Below are 23,811 nucleotides of genomic sequence, written 5' to 3'. Positions count from 1 at the left end.
CAGGATGGCATATCTAATGAAAATTAATTTTGAGAAATTATATGAGCTTTACAGCACTTCAGACCGAAATAGACTACTGTGTGAGCTAGTCTGAACTCTAGTATGACAGAGCAATTAAGCAATTCAGCTATTCTGTCCCTGGTTTAAGTCAATAAATAGTGCTTAATTAACATATAATTTGTGTTTGGCTGAAGCACAAATTCTGAAAAAATATCTGGTTATGGCTGGATATTACATATATCTACCAACAAAAAATCACAGCCACCTTGCCTCTTGGGAGGTAATTCCAATGGATAATCAATCTCACTGGTAAAATGTGTGCTTCTTATTTCAGCTTGAATATATGTACGTTCCTACACAGTATTCAAAGGAGATACAAGGAAGCCCTGCTCTTGCAGACTTGTGTTCAGCTATCTCTGGAGTGGAAATATAGCCAGCTTCGCTAGAGGCAGGATATAGTATGAGGACTCTATAGTTTATTACAACAAAGCCCTAAATCCTAATCTGGAGCTATCTCATACTAGATCAGAAACAGCACATTGAAATCTGCCTGCACAGGCCTGTTTACAGAAGTAGGAAGGCTTCCTTTTCAGAGCAAGGCCTTCATGAGCCCTTTGCAGCAGAAGCTATGGAGAAGGAGTATCTGTAAGGAGTTTGTGGACGAATAGAAAGTGCAGGGTTTTTTTTCACTCCAACAAGAGATAAAAAGTAGAAACGAAGGTCATCCTTTTCTATGAGCTGTTGGATCAGTGGTGATGAACTACTGGCATTGGTTCAAGTTTCCTGTCAGCAAAGATCTGCTCTGGCAAAAATTGCAATGAACTGAAATGCTTTTCAAAATAAATTTGGCACAAGATATCAAAGAAAGTTCTCTATCAGTGTGTTAGATCATTACAAGCCTTAAAGACTTTGGATCAAATCCCAAATATGTGTAAAGTTTGATTCCAAAGGTGGTGTCAAATGGAATGAGATCTCAGGGAAAGCAAAGGTCACATGGAGGGTACCTCCAAATCTTTGGCTTTACACAAGGTTTCAAGTGCTTCTATGGCTTTAATTCTCTGTAAATATTGGTATCCATATTTCATATTCTCCCTCATTCTTGCTACTGTTAGTGTTAGGGCATTCTTCATACAGAAACCAAGGTTCATGAGTAACTTTTTGTTTCAAAAACTTATGGTAAGATATGTTAAATACTCAAAGCAAGAACATTTCTGTGTGTATTATGTGAAAGGAGAGATACAGAGAGTACCAAAAAAATGCAAAATAGGCAAAGGAAATATAATTTGACCAATGGAGAAGTGAGATTCAGTCTTTGTCCAAGGTGACATGGAAGGTCTATTCTATAGCTGAGAGTTCAATCTGAATCTCTGGATTTCCTAACCAATGCAAGAATGACAGTAGTAGTTTTCTTCCCTGAAAGATTTTTCCCATTTTTTGTGTATCTTTACTGGATATGAAAAATGGTCAAGATAATACATGTTTAAAATAACATTAGTAGATGTATACATAAATAGCTAATAGCTTACGTGAAAAACTATAATCTACCCTTCAGAGTGCTGTTTTGTATTTGAAAGCTGAAGACAATTGAACCTTAAGAGAAAATGTAGTCTATTAAATGCAGATTTATAGAATGCATACCTCATATACATCACAGGCTGAATTTTTTGGAAATGCTAGATTACTTTGGCAGTCAGTAGGTCTCAGTGCAAAAGCATTTTATGTCCACTCAGCATTTTGTTGTTTTTCTTTGGAGGACTTCTAATATGCTTGCTAGAACTGAATTACTGGGTCGTTTTACAGCAGAAGGGATACATGTCTAATTGGGAATAGGTTTTACCTTGGTTTTTAGAAAGCATATTCATATTCCAAATTGTGAGGAAAGGGACGGCAATGAATTAAAACACATAAACTTTTTTCGAGAACACAGAAGATGAAAAAGATCTATATGAATCTACCCAAAACTACCAACTTTATGAAACATCTCTTTTGCAGCTAGAGACTCATCATGGTTACCAGAGAGAGAATAAAAGCCAGGAACTCGCCTCCATTCCTATACTTTCACTAGATCGTAACTAGTGTTTTAGATTAACGAATGTAAAGTCTTCAGTCTGAAAGAAAAGGTCAAAGGCCAACCAACACACAGTTAAAGACAGATTAATGAAGAACTTTGGCAATAATGAATCAACCCGTCTCTTGATTCCAGGAACTTTCCCCAGTGTATCTCAGTAAGTAAGCCCTCATATAGCAGCGATGTCTCTTTCCATACTTTTGCTGATAGTGCTGTGGGGCAGTCAAGTTTTCCCTAGCTATCACTGGATGGGATCTCACTGAGTGAACACTGGGAAAAGGAAAAGGATCGTGACATTTGTATTCAAGGGAGCTAAGTCCCAGTGAGTTCATGTTTCTCAACATGCTAGGTCAAGTTCCATTTATTCCAGTTTCTCATCTTTTGCACATCATAAAATCAGGCAAGCAGGCAAGAAGAGCTTCCATTAATTTGTCATACTCTGCATACAGGTCTCAAGACAGAGAGTATGGTTTCAGAGTAAATGGCTGATCTTCCATCTAAAAACAGCAACAAGAGCAACGAACTTCAAGAGAGTGTCCAGATGGGACAATGGTGGTTGGACAGAAGCATGAAGTGCTCTATCCTGTCATTTTTCCTCATACAGATTTACTGCCAAATGGGGAAGAAGAGAGGGGAAAAAAAGCTTATTTTATAGAAACAACTGCTTCCTAAATGTTTTCATATCCCTGAGCTCTAATATCTTATGACAGGATAGTAATAATTTTTATCAAATGGAAAAGGAGTTAACTCATATCTCACTGTGGAGGAATAAAGCTCAGTATGTAACATTGTTCCCTGAGGAGTTAAAAATTATTTTTTTTTAATGTACATAAATTGTCAAATGGCCTCCCTGAGTATATCCATTTCCCCATATCTAGGATTGCCTTTCCCAAATTGTTTATAAAAAGGATAAAGCATATTATATCTGTTCACAGTAGTGGAACATACTAATTATATCTGGAGATAAGCAAGGTTGCTTATGGCAACGTTGACCAGAGTGTTGACATGAGAATAGTGATATTCACTTACAACAAGGAAGCAGAAAGAAAAGAATTTGAAACATCAGTGGTCAGTGCAGTACGGACATCAACAAAAATCATATTTCTCCAGAGGGGTTTTATTTTATTATTCACTTTTTCATTCATTTATTAATTTGAGAATGAATGAAAATGAATTGAGAAAATTTTAAAAAGTGGAAAAGGAAAACACTGAAATATTTTACGGCAACGTTTATGCACAGTCAAGATGGCTGAGGTGGGAGCAATGCTCCTACCAGCTTCCTTTGCTACTGCAAGTTTCCAACCCTAGCTGCCAACAGCTGAGGTGAGTAAGGAAGGCAAGGCTCACATCAGCTCAAACTCCGGCCTCTCCACCTCAATTGCCAGTTTGCTAATCAGCTGCAGTTTCTACGATGTATCGATCTCTCTGGTAGGATTATTACTTGAACCACCTTTCTCCCACAGACCACTGAGTAGACTTCAAATGCCACTTTCAGTCACTACTTAATAGCACTACTTAATAGCTTTGACTGGCTCAAAGTCAATTCAAAATCCAGTCTCTAAAGAAGGCTAAACATTAGCTGAATGGTTTATGCTGCTATTGAATATCTCTTATCATTTATGTGCTTTTTTTTGGGTTTTTTTTTTTTTTTTTGTAATGTTTTTTCTGTTGCTGTGGAAAAGTCCCACAGAAATATCAGGGAGAAATTATTCCTTGATAATATAGGGTAGATACAAAAAATCAAATATGCATAAAGTGCATATGCTTTAAATATCTGTAAACATGCTGAAAAACAGTGAGAATTAGCTATATGATCCCCAGATCTCTTCACTTAGAGTGACCCTTGTGGGGTTATTACTGGGGGAAAAATGGTAATTAGTGTATTTTTCTTAAATATAAACATGACCTTAAAGTTTGTGCACAAAACATTTACAAAACCACCATTATCTCATTCCCAGTCATGCAAACTCTGATACTCTGTGCTACACATTATGATGTGAAGTGACTAATACATATAGCTTTTTACTCCACCTCTCGGTAGTTGTCGCTGACTCGATCCAAACTGAGGGAATACAAGAGGTCTCTTCCTCCCACGAACAGTCGCTCTTGATACTCATCCAGCAGCATTATACGAAGACCAAGATATCCAAATGGGCTATGAAAGACTGACGTCCTGTTTAAATCCCAGAGCTCTGAAATACAATCAGAGTGTGTGTGATAAATACCAAACAGCTTAGCTTTCATGGTTTCATTTTCATATCCTCCTAGGGAACTAGAAAAGAAGTTGTGGGACATTAAAATGCTAATCGTATAATCTTTGAGTAAGAAAGAGACACAAAACACCTGGGAACAATTTTCAAAGTGAGCCAGCTCTCCAGGAGATTTGTGTGTGAATCTTTACATCATAATTTTTGTGCTCAATATATCGTGAGATGAGGATGGGGGAAAATAAATTTTCTTCTTAACATTTTCTGAAAAGGAAAAAATACTGCTTAGGACATTCACTGCAAATTGGAAAAAATGATTGAGCTAATGGAAATTGAAATAATTGCTGAAAATTGTCTCCTTGTCTTTCCCTCAGGCATGTCAAACTGCAGGTTTTTACTGTACGCACAATGTTGTTCTGGTTTTGCTTTTTGGGGGGGATGGGGTTGCTTGTTTTAAGCCCAGTAGTGTCTCCACACAGTTTACTGAAAGTATTGCCTCTAAATTCAGTGAGAACAGAAAGAAATCTGTAAAATGCATATTCAGAATTTTCCAAGTGATTACTGATTTTATCAAGAAATACGATGATCAGATAAGAGGAGCTGGGGCTTGGCTGCATGTGATCCAGTCCAAAGTCACTCCCACAGAGAAAGGGAAATTCATCCCGGGTAACGTTGCAGAAACTTGGAATCAGGCCTCAGGAAGGAAGAAAGAGGCAAGCACAGAGGTCTTTCTGCACTCTTGAGCAGATGGTGCAGAGCACATCCCAGCTCGTAGCAGGCCAGAGAGGCTGAAAACCATTTTGCTGTCAGGAAGCCTCAAAATAAGTCATTACAGAGTGCCTTAGGACTGTCTCCAAAACAGTGGAGCTGGGACTGAGGGAAAGGAGCTATGTTCCTGTGTCTATGCGTGGTGATTGTTTTATTTTGAAGAAACAAAAATCACTCTTGGTAAAAGCAACTAAATTCCTTTAGCTTATCCTCACAGCTATCCCTCAGCATAACTTTCCTAATTGTTTGGATGTGGCCCAGCAGCTGATGTTGGGAGAAGCGGGATTGTCCCCACAGCTAGTGAAGACATCAATGGGTCCTCATCCAATCTGGGGTGGAGGGTCCAGCTTGCGTGCCACACCAGCAGTTATGTTCATTCATCCATGCAGCACCTGGTCAGCCACATAGAGGCCACAGATGGCCTTCTGCAGGGATACTTGTCCTACATGTCAGAGAAAGTCCTTGCACAGGTCTATCACTATGACAGCCATATGGGGATGCCATAAATGCCATCCATATATGCTGTAGTTTTCAGAAATTTATGTATATCTTTAATCTGAGAATACATCCTCATAAAGTATCTAATATTGAATCATCAAAATTCATACTCATTATTGAAAATCTGTCCTGTGTTCACTGAGAAAAGGATGTTCCAAACCAATGAGATTTGAATTCTAATTTGAATTTGGATTTACCTTACCCACAGAAAGATTTAGCATGACCAATTTTATGCATGACATACCTTACTTATATCCTGAAGTACAGAAAAGAGAACAAATATTTTGAGCCAAAGCAAGAAATTTAACATTCAATGAAGATACTAATTTAATCCAACGAGTTGTCACAATTTCTTTTTTTTTAATTATTATTTATATTGTGTGTGTAATGATAAAGGAATTTAATAATAGGATATATATGTTTTGTTCCATTTGTTGACGAGGTTTGATTCAAGTCAAGAGAAGCTGAAAGCAAGTAGTTTCTGAAAGAGGTTTCCCTAGATGATAAATTTTCTATCAAAGGAGTCATACTAGAAATTCAGTCTCGCAACTGATTTCTTTCCTGAGCTATCTTCAAAAAGAATTGATTGATTAAATAGTTGTGAAAAACAATGTTAATATCTATGCTTTCCATAATATTTTTTAATAGTAGAGGTCAAAATACTTTGTACCTGGGTGTGATTGGCCTCATATTACAAATGCAAAAACTAAGTCACAGAGGGAAGCACCATGATGAGCAGAACAGTCTTTTTTGTCTCAGGTTTGCATACTAGCCAATGACCATATATACATTCCTTGACAGTGATACACTCAGCAAAGAACTGCATAGCAATGTGGAAATCATGCTTTCAAAGCAAGCTTCTCTCACCAAGCAAATCCACCAGACTGCTCTTTCAGAACATTGCTTGTTTGTGATCAGATTAGAAACAGAATGAAAGCAGAACCAAATATTCTCTCATTCCTAAAGAAAGTAATTTTTTATTTGCAAGAATATAAAACATCCAATATATTTTATTTTTGAGTCAGTTATGGAGTTAAAAGAATTGCATTTTAAATTCTAGTTATGTACAAGCCACAAAAGGACACTGTGGTAGCTTCCCTTGATTTATTTCCATGTTGTCCTGAAGGCAAATTTTTCATAAATGAGACAATATTTCTATACATAGATCAGAGATATCACTCACATGTTCTCCATGAGAGCACAAGGCATGATGAACACTCCTCTACCTGGTCATGTACACCAGTAACTACTCATATAAGACTCAGTCCTGCCAAGTACACCTGCAACTCTCATTGTCTTAAATGAAAGTTGAGAATATTAAACACCTTTCAAGATCAAACTTGTATAAAGAGGTATTTCTAAGACTACCTCCATCAAAGCTATACAGGCATGTTTTTGCCGTGGGTGTAGAGACAAGCACAGAAGTGAACCTGACATCTGGAAGGGCTGGAAAACACCAAGGAGTGGGACCTGGGGAGTGATTTCATTACTGAAACACAAAATATACTAGTATTATGTAGTTCCTTTGAAAGGTACCAGGATTTCTGGTTATTGTAGGATAACTGAGATATTAGCATAGTGTAGGTAAATAGGATAAGCACCTTCTTAATGCGAGAAGAATGGGTGGGATAGCCAGGAATCTAAAATGGCACTAAATGTCGTTTCTAGGCAAGTGAATCTCACCATGATCTGGCCTGATGTAAATGACCCAGATTTTGAAGCAATAAAACTTCATTTATGTGGTGATACACTCCTTCAGCAAAATTGGTTGGCTTCGATATAGTACTACATGAATGCAGCTGTACTACTTCCAGACGAGCTGCTGCAGACACAGGTTGGACAGCCCTCATGCTCATTTAGAGAATTGTTAGTTCATGGATTGTTGCACTTCGCAGTGTTAAGATACCCTTAGTCATTGAAGTCAAGGAAAGATTGGGAGTGAGATCCTTAAATTCAAAGCTTAAAGCAACTTTCCCCAAAACTTACCCTCAGTTACCTTGAAGAAGCTTTTGTTTACCAGGGTCACCTTGTGACTATAGACTCCTCAAGGTGTCAAGAGTTGTGCTCCTGGTCATGCCAATGCCCTCGATTTGTAAAATTCAGTTAGATCATGCCTAAACTTGAGCGTAACCCAAAAAAAAGTTGTTCTTCTACTTAGTACTAGGATTTAATAGCTACATTTATGCTGAACACATCTAGCACACTTACAAGATCAGGTGCAACTGCAATTTTCTTCGAGAATCTGGTCAGAGAAAGTATAGTGCTGCCTAATGTTTTAAAAATTTTCTAGTGGTTAAATTGGTCACCTGAGAAACAGCAGACATTAGTTCAATTTCCTTTTTTAAATGGATTGAAACCCAGATCTTTCTCTTTATGAAAAGAGGTCTAATCATAAGCTATTAGCTACTGGATTGGTAGGGAAGGATGAATGCTTTCTCCATTTCCTGTTGAAGCTGTGCAACAAAATACTCAAGCTTCAGGAAGAGTGAACAAGCAGTAGCATGACTCTAATATAGTAGTTAAATTGCTTTTTGGGGAAGGAAGTTCTGGCTCTAGTGCTCAAAATAGTCTGTGCATTTTATATTTAACAGTGAATAAACTCTATAAACTGTTCTAGCACATGGACTAGAAACCCTCATCTCCTCTCTCACATGGGAATGGCTAAAGATTTCAGCTGAGTAAAACCCTTCCTTGTATTGAGTTTCTATAGATTTCTGTGACAAAAACCTCTTCCTCTATAAATCTATCTTGTGTAAAGAATTAAAAAGGAAGAGAAAAAGAGGATGAATTATTCCAGGAGAATATATTGTTATTGCTCAACGCATAGGACAAAAGAGAAAAGACTATTCCTACTATCTTTTGGTAAAAAATGAGCTTCAAGTTGCTTTGGTGTACTGATCCCCAAATCTGAGAAAATGTTATTTAGCTTTGGTACTGTAGTGTTTTGCCATTTAATCTAAAAGCTCAACACCATAACTAAAACCACACCATTACAGTACAAACAATATTTTACTCAACAAAGGAAGGACTGCTTCAATATTTACATACTCTTATATGGCACTTCACTTACCTGTGAAAGCCTTAAAGCAAGTCTGGACTGCTGGAGTGCATTTCATAAGAGAACAAATGCCATTTCTTTCTGCTTTAAATACTGAGAACAGTATTGTTATCTGTCTGCTGGAGCTTGCTGGCAAATATTCAGACTGATCTTGTTTACCACATTTTCTCTTATAGCAAAACTGCTTTGGTGAACATATTTGTACTATATCCTCTTTGACAAGATTTGTTAACCATTTGTCAAGCAATGTTAATTATATTAACAATAGTGGATTTCTTGAATGGTTTAATGATCAGTATGTAATTAACTTCTAAGATTGTGTTAAAACAGTCATTTCTTCTACTACAAAAAACCCCTCACCTTTTTATTACGTTATTTTGATATTTTTTAAACATAAATGCTTAATAAATAAAATATGCTCAGGACATTAAATGCAAAAACCTTGTTGCGGCTCCACAGCAGTCAAAGTATAGTAAGATCTCACTTATAACAGATTCTTATAAGTTAAGCATGTAGTGAGTAAGATATAACTTTGCAACTTGATTATTGACAAATATCACTACCGATTTATTTTTTTTTTTCTCAGGGAGTGACAAAGCTGCTGTTGTTCTGCTCTGTTTTCCATGGCATTACATCATCACAACTGCACAAATCCATTGCTTTTGCCCTTTTTTGCCCTCATAAAAATCTTTGGTTCCCCTTTTAAATTCTACAGAAATATAGTCTCACCTCCCACACTACTTCATTCTGCAGAACATTCTTCTGGCAAAGATGTTTTCCAGATGCAGGGCATTGACAAATGAGTCTGGCACTTTGAACATGTTGAGTATGTAAGGTGAACATCTGAGTGCTGCTCTACAGGAAGAGGTAACGACCGGGGTTGCCTTCTGTACCCATCAATAATGCAAAAGACCACAGATATAAAGTCTAGGTAATGTGAACACCTGAATGACGTATTTCCAATTATCAGGATAGTCCTGGAATCTAAATATTACAGTGCAAAAAGTTTTATAAGAATTTGGTGAGCCTTATGTAATCTTAGTTAATTCAACTTTTTGCTATGTAGCTTACAAGTGATAACCAAAATCTGCTTACAAGTGACAAGAAAGAGACAGAAACAAAAAGGAGGAAAAACAAAAAGGAGACATAGGGGAGATCTGGCAATGCCTGTGACACAGTTTATGAACTACAGGTTAAAAGTAAGATCAGGCAATGCAAGTATCCTCCAGTTTTAAACCACCAGTACTTTAAGGCAAATTACTATTCAAGGGTACTCTAAAGAGTCATCCATCACAAGGACAAAAATATCCATCTTTCAAGTGGCTGGATCTTTCTGACAAGGTTAAGACCTCTAACTGGCAATATTCCGTATGAAATTGGTAACAGGAGGCAGAAGTTTTCTTCCCTGGGGAAAAAAAAAACAAACCAGAGACCATATCTACCCCAAAAAAACTATGATGCTGAAGATGAGCTAATGCATTAGCAATTTTTACTTCCCTATGCTCACAGTCATCCATCATCTATATCACTGCAAAAATAATTATAGGTTCATGATAGTGATTGCCAGGTAGGGATACAATAACTCAGGTGAACCAGCAAGCAACTGAAGCAGTTGAGCAATAGAAAAGGAGACAGTGGAAATTGGCCAGAGACGTCTAAAGTCAACGCTGCCACATGAGGTTTGCTAGCAAAATCTGAGCCAAGAACCTTAAAGGCAGAATTAATTTCAAATAGTAAACTAACTCAAAAATCTTGGTAGCAGTAATGCTGAAAGTTGCCACTGTTCTTTTAAAACACAGTTCTTAAGATATTTTAGTATTTTATTTGAGGAACATGAATCAGTAGGAGATAGATAAACTTAAAAGGCTGTTAGGGAGATTGAAGTATGAACTTTCACTGCTTGAGGTTTTATCTGTGTGGCTGCCAGGCAGATGCCCCAGAAACTTGGCAGGGTAGGAGACAGAAAGCAAAGTCTAGTAATGACAAGCAAAAACCCATTAGTCCATAACTAGTCTCACATGGTTCAACCTCTGCTCTTAACAGCAGGTGAGTTTGGCTATCTAGCTATATTTGGATAATCTAATTGGCTTCATGAAGTGAGCTGGTGCAGCAAAGTCCATGAATAATTTTGTTTGTTTGGTGCTCTTCCTCCGAATGTGTGGATCTAGTGATGAATTTTAAATTATAGTTAAATCTTCAAAGAACTTTCCCTGTGAGTTTGCTTAAATTACAGAGGCAAAATTTTCTGAAACTAAAAGGTATCATTTGGGGAGACAAGAATATTTTCAATCTGTATGAAAGACAAAACTGTCTTCTATCTTTTTTCTAAGTATATTGGAAAACCTTATAACTGAAACATATAATAAATCATAGGGTATATGCTTTTTTCTTCTAATTCTACTCAGCTTATGGCAGAGAAATTTCAGTGGAACTTGAAAGTCTTTTACACAGCTTGTCATGTTAGCTCATGTCCTAATCCTTGGTATTTCCATTTCATGTTATTATATGTCACGTATATACTGTGACATATACATACTCTGTCACATCTAACAAATACTTAGTTTTTCCTCCCTGCTGGCAAAATAACATACTCAGTTAGTCCCACTATAATTGATCTGGTTTTAGTTATTAAACAGCAGAAATATAACCATTACAAATCTACCAGGGCTTATAGTATTGATATGCTACATACTATTAAAAAAAAAAAAAAAAAAAATTATGCTTGCACAGTATTTCATAATGTTTCTAGTTCTTGCTGGAAACTTCATAGTGTACATTAAAAATAATCAGTATGTTGAAGTGCTATATGTTAGTAATATATGTGACCCTACCAATTTCTGGATCTTATTGTTGATTTTCATTACAGAAGTAGTAAGCTTCCGACATAAGGCCTAATCCAGAACTCATACGCCATTTTTCCCAGTTAAGTTCATTAACTTTCAGCTAGGTAATCACAACAATATAAATTAAATAGGTGTGAAATAGTATATGAATAGTAGATTTCCTCCTGTATTTTATCTGAACCTGAGAAACAGCAGACAGGGAATCAACTCAGAATGATAGTAAATCTTCATAATTCCAATGTTAAATTTTTATTTAAAGGATAATTTCTTCCATGCACTCACAACATGGTTTTAATGATAACATTTAATATTTAATAATAATAATTCAGTCAACATTTATTTTCAAAGATTTTAAATTAAGCTTATTATATTGATTCAATATCTATTTGTAGTTAGCTGGCTATTGCTTGCCAAGTGATGGAATTTTTTTATTTTTTTTTTCAATTCATTTTGGTATTAGATAGCAAATTTTGGTATGCATCCAAACAAATTTGCTATGGTCAAGTTGACATACTCCTTCTACCAGGGACTCTATTATAAAACAAATTATTTACCTTTCCAGTGTGATATTTCTCAGAAAAGATACACACATCCCCAAAGTCTTCTCTGACAATGCAGTTCAAAAATGTGGTTGTGGTACAAAATATTAAATCATATTCATTGTTTATGCAAAATGACATAACACCATTGCTGTTACAAGTCCCCAGGTCTCAGTCCAAGGTAGGGTAGATATTTATTCATGTGAGCAATATTAAACCAATATACTGGGGCTGCCTAAAATTCTCCCATGATTTCAAACCCTGAAGTTTCTTATCTCTTTAATAAAGCATTTTGAGTAGGTGATAAGAAGTGATAATGTTGTAGTTAATAAAAATATTTATTAATGTTAGAAATTTTTTTCTGAATGTAGGATGCCCAATAGAAAGCTTCAACAATGTGTCTATAAAAACATTCCAGCAGAAATGTACGTTTGAAATTTTTAATGTTAAAATATTGCAGTCTAAGGATGACACAAGCAACCATGAAATAAGCCTCTGGTCACATTACCTACTTCATCCAATGCATTTCTAAGGAAGTAAGCATACAAAGAAATGTCCCCTTTAAATTATACTCACAGAAGATGTTTTACATTATGTTTAATATCTTAATACTGTTAACAAGTGAAAGAATCAATTTATAAAACTCTTGAGTTTTAGAAGATACATATGGTTCAAATAATCAGAGCCCTTTTCTGATGAAACACAGACAGTCCAGTCTCTTGAGGACTTGATTTATTAAGGTGTACCACTTACTACATGCTTATTACCACACCAATCTGGGAAGGGTAGAATTCTTCTTATGGAGAGATCCATTGTTTTGACAGAAAGACAATCTGGTGCTTTCATTTAAAACGAAGATGCCAAAAGTCAGGGTTTTATGCTATTCAAAATGACTGTTAAATTGAATTTCCTTTGAAAAAGATGGATAAAAATGAGCTATCCCATGTGATTTTCAGGGACATGTGCTCTTGGGCAGGATGGCATGTGATTGACAGTATACGTAAGGCTATCTGGAATCATCAACGTGATAAAAAACAGAAGGAAGGAGAAAGGAAGCATTGTAAGAACAGCAAAAGGTAGAGATGGAAGTAACTAAAAAGATGAAAGGAAACTTTCAGAGTATTTTTTTTGCCAAATCAATTACTCACAGAAGATGCAGAGTTTGAGGTAATATTCCATAGGTGAGTTTAGAAAGATTTGCTACACCTCACACACTGAAATAAACCCAAGTTTTACCGAGCACAGCAACTCTAAACAACAGTGAATAGATTTATGCAGAAATCAGTACACTGTTACCCCAAAGTCTGTTCTCTTTAATTGAACAGAATAACTTCTCTGGGAAAGAGAAAGGAGACAAGTATCCAGCTGCTAAACATCATTTTCTTCAGAAGACCTACCTAATTTGAGGTATCTAGCACTAATCTATCCATGATTTGATCCTGCTTTTCCTAATATGTCCCAAATACTTTTGAATATTAATGAAAACTGAATAGATCAACGGTCTGTTTGTTGGCTTTATTTTAATTATGTTATCTTTTGTATTATGAGATGGATTTTTATGAAAGAATTCAAGCTTTTATATTGTAGGTGAGATATGTCATATTCAGCTTTTGTTCAAAGTCAGGTGTTTAATTTAAGATATTTATCCAGCTGTCTTTTTTATCGGAACAAGAGAAGGAGGCATTTTCCATTTTAAAATTCCTTTATAAAAGAATCTAAACACATATCATCTAAAAGTAGTCATTTCTATACTCCAAATTTCAAGGAAGTCTACTACTTTTTAGATACACAGTTAAATGTAGATGAATACCACCCCAAAATGTTTTCTATACATAAGCTAAGGCTATACTCTGTCAGTGTTTGCAATTTTAAGCAGTGCAATGAAGGGAAATACATAGAAATAACTGTCCTTAAGAATCTCTGTTGTCTCTATTGTTTCTCCCTCAGTATGCCTAATTATCTGTAAAATGCTGGTTAGATTAAATGCCTTGGAAGAAAGAGAGAGAGAAAAGCTTTATTTGAATAACTTGAGACATATTTGAAACCTTTCAGAATGAATAACGCTTTGCAAATATTAGCAGTCAAAACCAGAGACGTGCTTCTGCCATTTGACTTTGAGCTGGTAGAATTCAACAGAGTTGATCTTAAGTAGTGTAACCGGAGAATAAAAGTCAATATTAGGCAGCTGTAAATGGCCACATAACTATTATGAATTGTATTAGGAACCATTGCATATTATCCTTAAACCTTCACAGAGATGTGTACCTATCCTCCCCTTCTTTTTTTCCCACCCTATTGATTTGTGTCTGGCAGATTTTGCAAGGCAGGGAGGAAATCCTAGTGCTTTTTTAGAAATTTATTGTACATTTGACATCATAAACATCTTTTCTCATGGTAAATTTGAGTATCTAACAGAGTCAGACAATAGATCCTACTGAATGTCAGATGCAATTTGTGCTCCTAAACCCTTCTTATGCTTTTAGTAAAATACCCAGTGGTAATAAAAGACCTGTCAAGACTGTAGAGAAATCTACATGTAGAAGGGAGAAACGATGTCTCCAAATTACAAGTAACATCTCTATATCCTCATTTGACCTGATGTAGCCATAAAAAAACCCAACAACCCTTCCACCTTCAAAATGGAACATCATCTCAGTATCAGACTGTCCTGATTCATTTTGCATAGTATGTATAAACGCCATACACTTATGGGGTGTTCCTCCTGTACGCTGGTCTTCACTGTACAGTTAGAAATTCACCTTCATCTTGATGCTTGTTTTAGCATTGGTGCTTAACTTCAGATGTTTTGGGGTCAGACTGTCTTTTCTTCTTATAGCTGGCTTCACAGTATGTAGAATATGAGATAATTTCATTAATAACCTATAATTCACAAAAGGGCTATTGATCTTTAGAATTATAGAGATACTATGGAAATGACAGGTTGATACAGCAGATTCATTTTTGTATAATAGAATGTTGTGCAGAAGCCCCTAGAGATCCAGGCATTAGATCGTAGAATCATAGAATTGTTTGGGTTGGAAAGGACCATCAAAGATCATCTAGTCTAACCCCCTCTGCCGTGGGCAGGGACATCTTTCATTAGATCAGGTTACTCAAAGCCCCATCCAACCTGACCTTGAACACTTCCAGGGAAGGGGACATCCACAACTTCTCTGAGAAACCTGTTCCCATGTCTCACCAGCCTCATCATAAAAAATTTCTCCTTTAATCTAAATTACCCTCTTTCAGTTTAAAATAGTTACCCCTTGTCATATCACTACAGGCCCTGGTAAAAAGCTTTTCTCCATCTTTCTTATAAGCCTCCTTTATTTATTGAAAGGCCACAATAAAGTCTCCCCAGAGCCTTCTCTTCTCCAGGCTGAACAACCTCAACTCTCTCGGCCTTTCTTCATATGAGAAGTGTTCCAGGCCTCTTGTCATTTCTGTGGCCTCCTCTGGACCTGCTCTAACAGGTCCATGTCTTTCTTGTACTGAGGACTCCAGAGCTGGACACAGTACTCCAGGTGGGGTCTCACAAGAGTGGAGTAGAAGGGGAGAATCACCTCTCTTGACCTACTGGCCATGCTTCTTCTCATGCAGCACAAGGTACAATTGGCTTTCTGGGCTGCAAGTGCAAATTGCTGGCTCGTGTCTAATTTTTCATCCACCGATATCCCCAAATCCTTCTCCTCAGGGCTGCTTTCAATCCATTCCAGCCTATAGCTGTGCTTGGGATTGCACCAACCCATGTGCAGGACCTTGCACTTGGCCTTGTTGAACTTCATGCAGTTTGCCCAGGCCCACCTCTCAAACCTGTCAAGGTCCCTCTGGATGGCATCCCTTCCCTCTTGTGTATCAACTACACCATTTAGCTTGGTGTCATCCACAAACTTGCTGAGAGTGAACTCAATCCCACTGTCTGTGTTGTTGATGAAGATAGTAAATACTATATCTGTCCCAGTACAGACCCTTGAGGGACACCACTTGTCGCTAGAGTATGTACTGCTCAGCACTGCAAAAATATACAGCACTGGACGATCCTTGTCTCTAGGAATTTGTAATCTAACTGGAAGACACAGCCAAAAAAGAAAGCAAAAGGGAAGAACATCCATTATGAAAATGGGGAAAATGACAAAATAATAATTTCAGTTTTCACAGAATTCTCCAAGGTTTGATTTAGTTTTACATGATTTGCAGCAATCATTCAGGAAGTTTGTATGTAACTGTTGGACACTTCATATTTTGAATACAAGTGCAATGGGTGATTCACAAGGCTATTCTCTTGTGATCAGAATTTGCCATCAGAAAAAAGACATGAAGGAACACACGTGAAGGATTAGAACTACAAGGGAACTTTTTTATGGATCTGAAAGAATTTTGAAAAACTTTGAAAAATATTTCCATCCCAAAGTAGAATAAAATCTTCAGATACAGAACATTTTCAAATGTAGAAAAAGCCTGTTACTTTCACATTGATGTGATGGAACTATTTTGATAATTTTACATATTTTATTTTTATTAAAGCAGTGTCATCTTTTTATTGTCAGTCAACTAACATTTCAAAATGAAATGTTCATTGAACAAAATAGAAGTCTTAATTTGAAACATGTAAATATCCTTCTTTTTTTTTTGCCAAAATATTAATCAATGAAAACATTCAATTTCCATGATTTTATAATGTTTCATAGAGGGAAAAACAAAACAAAACAAAGCAAAACAAAACAAAACAAAACAAAACAAAACAAACCCAAGTCTGGGATCCATATAGCCATAAAAAACCTTGTGCATACTTTTAAAACATCTCCTGTTATTCTTTCTATAAAAAAAATTTAGTCTCTAATAAACTTTAGCTACTTCTAAAAGCAAAAGAACTTTTGAAAAAAGAATATTTCATTAGTTTAACTGCTATGGATTTTTCATAGTAGTATGTAGAGATGGAAGGATGTAGAGAATAAAAGACACATAGAAAATGATATTCCTTTTACAGGATTACAAGACAATTCCTAAATATTGACTTTTGAGATATGAATATTACTTCTAAAATTAGGTCAAAATAAATATGAACAATTCGAAGATATATTAGAACTATATGTCCCAAGTACCATATTACTGAATCTGACTGCAATGTTTTTGTTTAGAATACAATAGAAACAGCAATTTATATTCTGCACATTATTTATGAGCATGGAGGACATCTGAGGACATGTTAGTTTTGTAATACATGCTGCATATTGCTCCAGTATTTATCCATCAGGATACAACTCTACATTGCTAATACTATGAAAAATATGTAACAAGGGCATCATGAACTGTATGAAATAGCTTGTCACAGAATAATATATTTATCAAACTGTCACAGGTAAGTATATTTAGGAATGAATAGGTCCTAAACATATATTATTTAGCTGAAAGCTCTTTAATTGTTTATATTATATTTCATTAATACTTTAGAGGAAAATGTTACACTTAAGTAGTTCTGACACTTACTATATAAGCTTAACTGAAGTTCAAGGGAATTTTCCCTCTTTAAGAATTAAAGAATCAGGAATATTGGATTCTATTCTGACCCTTGTAGGATATTATAAAACAGTGTCTGGTTTGAAGGCAGTGAGACAGCTTTCTTTACAGAGAAAAATAAAAAGCAGGAAAAGCATTAGAAAATGCTCATTTGTGTAGATGTAAATGCAATATATCTAGTTTATTTATGCCAGCTTTATTTTCAGAAATAAGTATCATCTATATAAACAGTTTCTGATTTCAACAGGCTCTCTTGCAGAGGGATATATTTCTCAATCTAAGAGTTGCATAAACAACTCATGTACCAGTGGATGGCTGGCACTAAGAGACCACGTGGGCCGTGATGTGTGTTATATTTGTGTCACAAGAAAACCAAGGAAAAATGGTCTTCATTGCACCTTTTGTAATGTCATACACTTGTTCAAGTTGAGTGTAAGATAAGTATAAAACACTCCCTCCCCATTTTCCACTGTTGGAAGCAATGGAAAATAAAGTTGTTAAAACACAAGATAATTGTATATACTTGCTTTTGAAAAAAAAAAGAAAGAAAACAGCAAATACTGCAAGGACGAGAAAAGGAATTGTTTTGGGTCATTTAACAGTAAGGATACAAATAATGTGACAGTCAGATGTATTAGCTTCAGAATAATCTGCAAAGGCAAGCACCAGAACTGCTATTAGATGAGCCAATTAAAAAAAGATAGGAGGAAGCATTTCACAATTTACTCTAGTTAATAGCCGTGCACTAGTTGGAAAAGGATTAGCTATCTTCCAGGTTATTTCTCCATCTTCATTTTCCATAATACAATTTATACTGAAGAACAAAGTTGTCTATATGCACAAGATATTGATACCAGCTCATTAGTTGGATGTGTCACCTTTCCAAGTAAAATATTTCTGTGTAACAGTAACATAAAAAAGAATATTTACATCCATCTTCTTGGGAGTACAGGCATCTGAGGAAAATATCCTGGGACCCACGGAATGTGTGTTTGTGTGTGCGTGTATATGTATGTTTATATGCATATATAAAATGTTATTTCACACAAAGGTCTCATTTTATAAGCAAAGCTGCTTGCCATCTCAAACTATTCTAATAAAAGTGGCATCAACAAATTAATAAAAAGGTACAAATATGATAGCTATAATGAGGATCAAATTTTTCAAAAGATTATGAGTCAAATGTAAATTTGATAAAAGCAAACAGCAGACCATCTCTTTTTTTTTCCTGTTGCAACTTATTTCTTTTTTTTTCCCTTTGAAACTAGTCTCAGTGCCACCACTACAGACAATAAAGATCATTTCTAAAAATTATCACCAAGCTCATTTATATTTACATATTTTCTCTGCAAGTCTACCCTGCTGCTACTATTAATGCCATTGGTCAATGACTGTTTTATCTGTGGTTATCAGTTCTTTTGCCCATAACCATCATCACTATCTGAATAGCTTTAAAAAATGCTAAATAGCTATTGGAAACAATTACTTTTTTTTTCCCCTACGGAATTTAGCACTTTGGTAATTCCTAGCTCAGTTGGTCAGTGTCTCAGTATTAATTACTAAATCATTTCAAAGACCCTAACATTTTGGAATTTGCACTGCTTGCTTTCTTGCTCTTTTTAGAAGAGTTATAAAGATCAGAAGGCAAGTCTTTAAGCAGGATTTATTTTCACTGTGCGTCTGTTGGTGGTTTACTATGATCTAAGGGTTTACACATGCTATTGTAGTAAGGCAGCAATATAGAAGCTGTCTGTACTGAAATCTAGAAGTCACAATGTTTGCATAGGTGCCTTGACATTGTCAAGGCAGCTGTGGCTTCCACTAAGTCTAGCTGCCCTTGTTCTTGCATTTATACCAAAAACATAAGCATCAGCCCGTTAACACAAATTATGTGTCCTGAAATACCATCCTCTGCTTCAAGTAAGTTGTACTAAAGACATCTAAGGAATCCCTTCATGTTAAATATTTACTCTATCTCCTTTTTACATTCTTATGTCAGAGAGCTTCAAATGAAAAAACAAGTAGAGCAAGCCTCCAGAATATTGCTGTAAACATTCAGAAGTTTCATTACACAAGAATTCTAGGAAATTTGGATTCATTTATGCTTAATCACCTTCATCTGTCTTCCAATACCACCCAATTTGGGCTTTCAGTCACAGAACTCAACACACAGTTATAAACACTAAATTTCACATCAAGCTACAAAGTCTATGCAGTCTACTGGCATTTTTTTCTTGAGTTCTAATGAGTCTTTTTGGGGGAAAAAGTAACAGAAATACATGTGGTTAGAGTGTAGTGTAACAAGTCCTGAAATGGATGGATTCCACATAGGTAGGGATTCAATTTCAAATGTGCCATTCAGCCTCAGTGTCTCCAGGCAAAAGACCATAGCAGCAAAAGAAGATGGCATGAACATTGTGCAAAAGATAGCATTATAAATTGCGAGTAATTTTGCACTGCTGAAACAGATTCTGAGGGCCAGTCACGTAGAGGTGAAGTTCATTTCAGTTAGCCTATTCCCACTGGCATAACTGAAGTTTCACTTATTTATACCTGTGTAGATCTGGCCCATGATGCACTACATTTCTGTTTCTGATTTATTTATATGGTCTGCTGAGCTAAATTACAGAAAAAATTTTCCAGTGTTAGGAACAAGAAGATATGATGCTTACTATTAAAATCCAAAATACTTCCAATGTACCAAACTATTCTAAGATAAATTAAGAACAGTATTGTTTGCAGCCCTTTCTTTCATGATTGCAGTGAGCTCTAATGATATTGAACAAACACTGTAATTTTCAGTTCAGATGGTACAGATCCGTGTGTTTAGACTAAAGACTGCAGGTTCTGTCTCCGCAGTACTTGGCCTCTCCTTACACATTAATCATGTGTAATAAGTGGCAGAAACCTTCAAAACGTATTAACACAGGTGGACCTTTGGTGCTTATTTGTAGCCCTGTTGAATAAGCATGCTTCAGGCTGTTTGTAGAGGTCCAGTAGCAGGGTTAGAACGTGGGAGTGATAAGGTTACCTAAACTGTAGCACAACTAACGAAAGGCAAGCCATCCAAGAAAATCAAGGCTGATTTCTACATGTTACATTTAAAAACTAAATACATACATTGCCGTAGGAATTCATTTGAAACAGCAAAGTCTGGTAGGAAAGAAAGTTTTAAGAGCACGATTTCAGCAGGGATATTTCTACTGGGAATAAATAAACTGCTGAACATACCTCATTTTTTAATGCCCCACAGATGTAAACTGTACTTGATTCCATTGTCTATAATTTAATTTAATGCTTGGAATGTTGCAGTAATATATAGTAACTGATATGCCCTTTGATTGAGAAACAGCCAGACCAAAAAAGTTTATAATTTTTCCTGCACTATAGAGCCTTCTTATTGTAAAGAAAAGATTAGTTTTAGCACAAATTTCTATTATTCAATCTTTATTAGAATGACATACAGAATTAAGGCAAAGACAATGCCTGCTTTATGTCTTTTCTTATTAATTCGAAAGCTTTTCTATTGTAGATGTATGAAAATTTTCTTTGTGTTGTTAATTGTGAACAATATCTTGCAAATTTAAGTAACAGTTCAATAGAAGCATTGGTTGAATAGCATCAGCAGCAGTCCTATAAGATTATTTTTCTTCAGTGATAGAATTATTTTTTACCTATTCTTATGCTCACTCCTGTTAAATATCTCTTAATTCCTTCAGGAACCAGGCACTTAGCATTCAGTACAAGAAAGATGCAAATGAGTGCAGTAATATTCAAAAATACTTTTCTCTTTGAAGTATTTCTAGTCAGAGAATTAACTTAAATATTTATATTAATACCTAGATCTATGTTGTGACTCATGGCGTAATAGAATTTTAATGTTTTACTCCATGTTATTTCAATATATTTCTAATACATGTGAATCAGAAAAATAATATATTTTGATGTGTCAATACTTTGGTTTCTATTCAAATCAGAATATTTCTGTTATTTCCCAGCTGTTCTTCAGACAATCAGCCAAATATAGGATAACTATATTTTCATTTTGAGAAGGGGCTAATGGAATATTCATTTAAAAAAATCCTCAATTAAACAAAAAAATATGCATTTAACCTTTTTTTTAAAAAACTGATTACCTATCCTATTTTTCTGTAACTAGAGCTTAGTGACAATCTGTTAAGTGACCTGAAGGCTGTCTTATTTTTTCCATCAAACTAGAACTTCCTAATTTTATGCACTTTTTGTTAGGAGAGTCTTATGGGTTGTTGTACTCACATAGACCAAAATTGCCAACAAAGGTACAATATATTGCTTATACTCAATTTATAACCTGTTTTACAACATTGTCAGCTTCCATCATTTTAATGTGACTGTTGCAGCACTCACTTTTCTGAAACTCCTTACAACTGGAGTGTTGACTGTATGTGAGAAGCTAATGTTTTTAAACTGCAAGTTCTCCTATGAGTGTGGAGAAGGTGCAGAATGTGTGACAGAACCATGAAGACCTTGAAGCAAAAAAAAAAATTGAAAAATGAAAAGTCTAATTTCTTTTCTTCTTTTCTTTTCTTTTCTTTTCTTTTCTTTTCTTTTCTTTTCTTTTCTTTTCTTTTCTTTTCTTTTCTTTTCTTTTCTTTTCTTTTCTTTTCTTTTCTTTTCTTTTCTTTTCTTTTCTTTTCTTTTCTTTTCTTTTCTTTTCTTTTCTTTTCTTTTCTTTTCTTTTCTTTTCTTTTCCTTTCCTTTTCCTTTTCCTTTTCTTTTCCTTTCTTTTTTTTTCTTTTCTTTTCTTTTCTTTTCTTTTCTTTTCTTTTCTTTTCTTTTCTTTTCTTTTCTTTTCTTTTCTTTTCTTTTCTTTTCTTTTCTTTTCTTTTCTTTTCTTTTCTTTTCTTTTCTTTTCTTTTCTTTTCTTTTCTTTTCTTTTCTTTTCTTTTCTTTCTTTTCTTTTCTTTTTCTTTTTCTTTTTCTTTTTCTTTTTCTTTCTTTTTCTTTTTCTTTTTTCTTTTTCTTTTTCTTTTTTCTTTCTCTTTCTCTTTCTCTTTCTCTTTTTTTTTCATTTCAAAATACTTTTATATCATTGCCTCTGATTTTTAAGCTGACTCCAAGATTTGACACATGCATTTGACTATTTAGTTTAGGCAGTGCTTAGTTACACAATATATTGGCTTTTATTCCTTTCATAAATTAATTTTGACACAAGCAACTGACCTGATAAAATTATGACTAGTTATGTTCAAAGTTTGTTTCTGACAGAAAAAAACCTCACACAGAAGAGGCTGGAAACATCTGGAAGCTAGTTGATGACCAGGAAATCTCAATCTAACAAAATTTTTGAACTGTTGAAAGTACATTTTTTTGGTTGTTTCCACCAATAGTAACAAGTGTGAAAAGTGGGATATGCTTTTTTTTGTTTGTTTTATTTATCACTTTTAAAAATGGTGAATAGTGAACAATGAACAGACCTATACACATCATGTGTTTTTTAGCACAAATCCATGTCAAGCTCAAGGATTTGTAAGTATCAGTTTAATGCTCTTTAATATATTATAAAAAAGGAAAGAAGAGGTACTAAAGTGCTTATTTATTTACCTGTGCATACAAATCAATAGAAATAGAATACTAATAATTCATTAACATTATAAAACAATCTGCTTCCTTCTTCTGAAGAATTGGAGATTGTTGAAGGCTGAATCACTTAGCAGTAAGGATACTGTCTGGATATAAATATTTGCATTCCTTGGAGGATATTCTTCTCCGCAGGAGCTAGGAGCACTTAGCTTTGGCTTTATGCCTAACTACACACCTTTAATGCGCAACTATCTCAAAACTCTTGTCTGTTGTGTTGTACCTAGAGGTTAAGTGTGGCATGTTAAGGGGACACCAATTTCAATTAAAAATGCAATAATGGTATTAAAATATGCACTGCCATAGCTTCAGTAAGGTCTCTTGTCTATTACTGTCAAGGGGAATTAATTAGGGTTTTCTTAATTATGTGTGCACATGGAATGATATAGTTGCTAACGGTGTGGACAGTGGCACCTGAGCTGCATTTCAGAGTAGGAAAAAACCCAGCATTTTAAAATTGCATCTTCACATTTTGGCACTCTATACATGTGAGGGGTAGCAGGTTTTACTGTCAGAGCTGCTGACAATCTGCAGTTTTCTTCTGACTTACCAGAGGAAAAAGCATGGAAAAAAAAAAAAAAAAAAAAAAAAAAGGATATTTGGTAATGTTTAATTTAAGATATATTAAGTAGCAGTAATATGTTAAACGGGCACCAGCAGCACTGCCCAGAAAATCAATGAATTATGTGGCAAT

General features: G+C 35.2%; 1 protein-coding gene across 1 annotated transcript in view; it reads right to left on the bottom strand.

Annotated features, from left to right (window-relative positions):
* SEMA3E (semaphorin 3E) overlaps positions 1 to 23,811 on the bottom strand; it is a 145,987-nt gene that overhangs the window by 65,194 nt on the left and 56,982 nt on the right. The window contains exon 2 of the mRNA XM_075771492.1: positions 4,100 to 4,260. Within this exon, the coding sequence (XP_075627607.1) occupies positions 4,100 to 4,260 (161 nt within the window). The remainder of the gene's footprint in view (positions 1 to 4,099; positions 4,261 to 23,811) is intronic.

The sequence above is a fragment of the Balearica regulorum genome, chromosome 1 (genome assembly GCF_011004875.1).
Source record: "Balearica regulorum gibbericeps isolate bBalReg1 chromosome 1, bBalReg1.pri, whole genome shotgun sequence".
Lineage (NCBI taxonomy): Eukaryota > Metazoa > Chordata > Aves > Gruiformes > Gruidae > Balearica > Balearica regulorum.
The sequence above is the reverse complement of the archived record's forward strand: the minus strand, read 5'-3'. Positions and strand labels throughout refer to the sequence as shown.